The 6,000-nt window shown below is 32.6% G+C and overlaps 1 protein-coding gene across 1 annotated transcript in view; it reads left to right on the top strand.

The window, feature by feature from the left end:
* Nucleotides 1-267: 267 nt before the first annotated feature.
* LOC145286025 (SNARE-associated protein Snapin-like) overlaps nucleotides 268-6,000 on the top strand; it is a 34,595-nt gene continuing 28,862 nt past the window's right edge. Inside the window, exon 1 of the mRNA XM_080134644.1 lies at nucleotides 268-475. Coding sequence (XP_079990770.1) covers nucleotides 297-475 — 179 coding nt within the window. The 5' untranslated portion in view covers nucleotides 268-296. The remainder of the gene's footprint in view (nucleotides 476-6,000) is intronic.

Genomic DNA, 6,000 nt, shown 5'->3' with positions numbered 1-6,000 from the left:
TGTTGGATAATTTTATTCACAAAAATAAGATTTTTATCAGAAGCATCAAGCGGTGTCGGCAGAAACTGTCCCCGTTAAATTTTAGTCCATTTGGGATGATATCTGTATAAGTAAACTTGTTTTATTTAGGTTTTGAAGAATTAAATTTGGTTTTAAAAATTGTCACTAATGTTATAGATAAATGTTTTATCGATGTTGTACAGATACATCTGTTTGATTAACAAATTGATATTTGGATTGAACAAACCCGATGAGTCACGTGACCGCGACCGGTCACCTGCTTTCGTTATTTTAAAATGGCGGAACCTTCTTCTCTTGTTGATTCTGCTCGACTTACTACTCCATCTTATTCTTCGGCAGAAATGTCCAGTGGAAGTTATGATCAGTTAGATATGAGAGATGTTGTTACTGCTGGCCTTGTGGATCTAATACAACCCGCTGTCAAAGAGATTGACTGCAGAGTTACCGAAGTGAGGTGTGTGTCGAAGAATTTTCAATCTCGTTTTGTGCGATGTTTTGTTTTTATTGATCAAACAACTGTTTTCAACGTTATTTTCATTTTTTTTCCCTATCTTTTGTTAGATTTTAAATTAGCAATTCCTAACAATTGCGCTTCCTAAACTAAAACGGCGGAAATGGATATAGTTGATGCAAGTACAGAACGGAAGCCACCAAGCATAAAACTAAACACAGAACCATAGAGAAACAGTAAACACCCGTCTCAAAAAAAAACATCCCATTTTCAATAAGTCTTGAGTTAATATATTTAATATATTATGACAAAAAAAAAAAAAAAAAAATTATAGAAATATAAAATATAAAAATTTTCCATTTTTTTTTTTTTTTTTTTGTTTCATGTGCGAAGGGCGGAACCATGTTTTGACACTTTTCTGTGTAAACAATAAAAAAAAATATAATACACTAAGGTATTGTTTTACGACCTGTCCCAGCGTAGTATAACCCCCCCCCCCAACCACCCCATTTTAAGAACGGCTTTTGGATTACCCCAACCTCACCATGTTAAGAACGGCTTTCGAGGTGGGTGGGTGTGTTTATTCCGAATTCCGTTCTTAACATGGGGAGGGTTTTTTTTTGGGGGGGGGGTTATAATACACTGGAACACGTCGTAAAAACTTACTTTAATTTTTACATTTATTTAAATTTTTTTGTACTTTATGCACTTTTGTTACTGTGCTGAAATTATTTAGACAGCCATTTCTTAACATGGGGAGATGGATGAGCCTCATCTCCCCATGTTAAGAAATGGCTGTCTAAATAATAAATAGAAAATAGAGAATAGTTAGAAAACACCCTCATCTCAGATGAGGGTGTTTTCTAACTATTCTCTATTTTCACTTAACAATTTAAGGTACTCCTTGGGCGTTGAGTTCCGTGGCGACCAACAGAAATAAACAAGCGTCGCTCCCTTCCTGACGCATGCGCACGTAACATTTTTTTGGTACTTGTACAGTTTAGTCAAGACATTAAACAATGAAAATATCGAATAAAGTTTAAATTGTATGTATCCGTTATGGAACGAAGTTTTCCGAAAAAAAATTTCAGTTAATTTCATCAAGTTTTTTTTTTTTTTTTTTTTTTTTTTTTACAGCGGAAAAACACGTTTTTATGAGAGCGCGTTGAAGGCAGCCATCTTGAATTAAAAAAAAAATGTTTGAATTTTAGAAATGCCAAAGGGAGATAACTCTAGTTAAAGCGCTGAAATACCCTCCCCATATTTAAAACTAGCTTTTCTTTCTAAAAATCGAACATTTCGCTCGGTATCATAACAAATTGTTTTTTCGCTGTAAAAAAAAACTACTTGATGAAATTAAGTGATTTTTTTTCTTTTTCGATATTTTCATTTTTTAATGTCTTGACTAAACTGTACAAGTACCCATTTTTTTATTTACTAACGTTGCCGTAGTAACTAAACGATTATTATTAATAATGTCTCACTTTTACAGACATTTGTTTTTTAAATGTCTTTTTAAACTAGCGAGGGGTACCCGGCGTTGCCCGGGGGTTTGTAGGTGTGTGGGGGGGGGGTAAAAAAAAAGTAAGTATGAGGATCAAACCCGAACCGTTGAGGCAAAGTTGTAAAAGTGTGAAAAAAAAAAAAAAGTGCGACGTTAACCATTGCCCCAACGCGAGATGCTAATGGAAACACGTTTGAATTTATTTAATTACTTGGATTTAGCAGGTGCCCGTTTTAATGAATTAATGAGGTCAAATATGACTGCGAGATAGTATTTACTGCTGAACGCTTTTCCCCCCTCCCCTCCAAGATGTTATAGGAAAAAGACTAACCCACATGCGGTGAGCGACAAATCTTGAATATTTATCTTCCCGAAATCGAGCAAATTAAATAGACAGGCGAGCTTTGTTAACTGTGAGATATTACGATTTATATTAAATAGACAGGCGAGCTTTGTTGTTAACTGAGATATTACGATTTATGTGATATAAAAAGTTTTAAAAAGTTGTGAAGCGAGCGACCGCTTCTCTGAAAGAAACCTTTTGTAGACACACAGAAAAAGCGAACACACATACATACATACATGCATTTTCGCTTTTATATTTATAAAAGATAGAAGATGACGACTTTTATCGGCAGCGTTCAACATTACTCGTTTTTCGAACCGAATAAAGATTTTACATTAAAGAAAAACCCAAAAAACTTATCCAATTAGGTAGAAAAGTAACTTAACTTGACTTTGATAACATTTATTTGTTAAAAATATTTGTAAATGTGAGAAATTATCAGTAAATGGTTCAGTTATATTTTTCGTTTTTTACCCATCCGCAAATGCTATTAAAAAAAACTCATTTAAAAAGAAATTTAAAAACAAAAGTGAGACATTAATAAATGTTTAGTAACTTTTTTCTTTTTATATTCATAAAGAGTAAAACTTTTTTTAAAAATAAATAAATAAATGTGACAAATAATCATTACGTGCGCTTGCGTCAGGAAGGGAGCGACACTTGTTTTTTTTCCTGCTAGTCGCCATGGAACTCAATGCACAAGGAGTACCCAATTTAATATTAAAGATATCGTTAAACTTGAATACCATTTTTAAAAAATAGCGCAGTAGCAAAAGTACATAAGCATCTAAAATTTTAACTTTTCTATAAATGAAGTCTTTTTGAAATAATATATTAAATATATTAAAAGAAGTGTTGGAAACTGGGATAGTTTTTGAAATGGGGTGTTTCACTGTTTCGGTATTGTCTCGCGTTTCGTTTCATGCTTGTTGGCTTCCGTTCCGTATTTGCATCAACTATACCCATTTTCGCAGTCTTGGTTTAGAGTGTGCAAGGGTTAGAGATTGCTGTTAGAAAATATTAGCATCAGTCATTAACCAAAAAACAAAATGCATTCAATGTCCTCGATCGTGCGAAAATGCAATGTTCTCCTACTATGTTGTTTAATTTTCGATTTTTGAGCGATTATCGAAGCTCGACTAGGTTTCTAATGAGACCATCATTTTGTTCTTCGGTTTAACTTGACAGGTTGTATCCTACCTTTGTTTTTAATTAGTTTTAAACATAAAGTTAAAACATAAACTTATCCAAGAAGAGTAACTTCACTTGCTTTTGGTAACGTTTATTTGTTGTGTTTTTATTTTGGTAAAATTTCCCTTTAAGGCCAGTCTCTCTCTAGAAAACGAAAAAATATTTTTCTTGTGGATTTTGTTAAAAACGCATCTGCTAACCATTTCCGTCGCAGAGAAATAGTTTTCATGATATGAAGAAATTACTTTGTCAAAAAGTGAGTGATCACTTTTCTATATAAATTTGACTTAAAATGAGCTCCCATATTCTGGCCACTTAGTCGGGGGGGGGGGCATTTTTTTTTTTTTTTTTTTTTTTTACTTTCATCTTTCAATTGTCAAAAGAAAAAAAAAAAATGATTGAAAGACGATACGGTAAAATTTTAGAAAAACCATGAACTCGAATTAGAAGAAAAAAAAAAATTTTCTTGTAGATTTTGGTGTTTAAAAAAGAATCTGAAAACCGTATCCGTCGCAAATTAATAGTTTCGAAGATATTAATATTTTTCCAATGGATTTTTTTCTTTATAAAATCAGCTATAATGGCGTAAGTCGGCTGATTGCACATGGCTTAACACAAGGTCAAAATGCTGCATGGCTAAGTTTAGCCAAATTACAAATGGAAAGTCGACTTCGGTGTGCATGATAAAGAAAGTAAAATCCACCCAGCAAAGTGGTGGAAACTCTGCTGCCGAAGAGACAAAACTATGGGAATTAACAAAACGTTGATTGAACATTCATGATTTTATTTTCATCTTCTGCAAGGGACTATCATGGATTTATTTACCCTAAGGCAAAAAGATATTGACGATGGTTAGGGGGAAGTAACTTCTGTTGACTTATTTCTACATGTAAAAGGATAAGATGTCGTCCATTTATAAAAAGTGCTTCAGTAAGTGTCTTCTATCTATTTCTCTCTTTCCTTCTATTCTGCACTCTCTCTAATGGTTTTTTTTATGGTTACTTAAGGTCTGTTGGACCTTGCTAAAGGAACAGGCGCGAGTGAACATTTTACATCTTATCTCTTCTTTTTTTTTTTTTTTTTTTTTTCTCAAATCATTTTATCTTCTTGATGATCGTTTCTTGCTTCTTTCTTGTTTTTATTGTTGCATTTTTTTTTTTTTTGTACGTTGGTAACTATGACCCGCGCCCATAGTGACAAATTTTCCGCATACAGGAGTAGTCAAATTGTCTAGTCGCCAGTATAACCAAATTTCCCCAGAAGAGAAGATAGAACCTATTTTATAGATTGTTAAACTACCTCCTACCATCCTCCTACACCTTTTGACCATAAGTATCATTTGCCATGCTTCACTTATGTTGGTTCCCCCCATCCCTCGACAGTTGGACTCCCCTATCCCAAGCATCACTCCTCTTTATTTATTTATTTATTTTTTTTTTTTTTTATACAAATAAAGACACAAGGTCATCGAAGGACAAAAAATAAAGAAAAATTTGTATACAGATACGTGTAATTTTGGCAATCTGGCATATTCCTCAAGGGAATGTTGGTAAAATCACTCTCAAACCCTATATTACATAAAGGAACCCCATTTTCTTAATCACTGTTATATTACTATGCAAACAATATGTAAACACGTTTGAATAAGCAGAACGTCATTTTCAAAAAAAAATATAAACAACTTTTTTCTTTAATAATAAACATTTTATTTATTTTAAACAATATATATACGGGACTTTTAAAAAAAAAATTTTAAACAATATAATCATATGTTTAACAATTATTAATAATTTAATTGTAATTTATTTAATTAAATAATGATGCTTTTAAAAAATATTTTATGAATTCTGTTCACAAATGGTTTCAAAATTATGAAGAAAAAAACATTTTCTCTATATAAATAAAATGAACTCATTTTTTCCCGTCGGATTTTGACCTTAATAGGATTAAAAATCAAGACATTTCATGCAAATATAATATGCACAAACGGCAGAACAATATCTGATGTGTGTTATAGGCTTATTATTTCTCAAATTCCTCGATAATCTTAGATTTCTATACTTTTTCTGCTGAGAAGTCACGGCCAAAATCGGTTAAGATCAATGGAAGTGGTAAAATATTTTCTCTCTAATAAATTCCTCCTCTCCCTGCCACCACTTAACACTGTTTGGGGATCGTTCACAAGGAACAGTTGAGAAGAGAACACCGATTTGGCTTCGTAGTTCTTTCATGTGAAGTTATTTAAAATCACTAAACTAAGCTGCAGTGGTTAGCGTGCTGGACAATTCACATTATATTTTCGTTTTTTTTTTTTTTTTTTTTTTCCTAAACAACTGGAATGGACTTTTCTTGGTGGCCGAACTGTTAACGTTGCAGATGTTTTTTTTTTGTTTTTTTTCACACTTTATTTTCCTACTTTTACTCATGACTCCGGGTTTGATCCTTCCTACTTACCTACCATAACATTTTTTTAAAACTCCCCCCCGT

Source organism: Euprymna scolopes, chromosome 10, assembly GCF_053919585.1.
Source record: "Euprymna scolopes isolate OS-2025 chromosome 10, ASM5391958v1, whole genome shotgun sequence".
NCBI classification, from domain to species: Eukaryota; Metazoa; Mollusca; class Cephalopoda; order Sepiida; family Sepiolidae; genus Euprymna; species Euprymna scolopes.
This window is presented reverse-complemented; position numbering and strand designations above follow the sequence as displayed.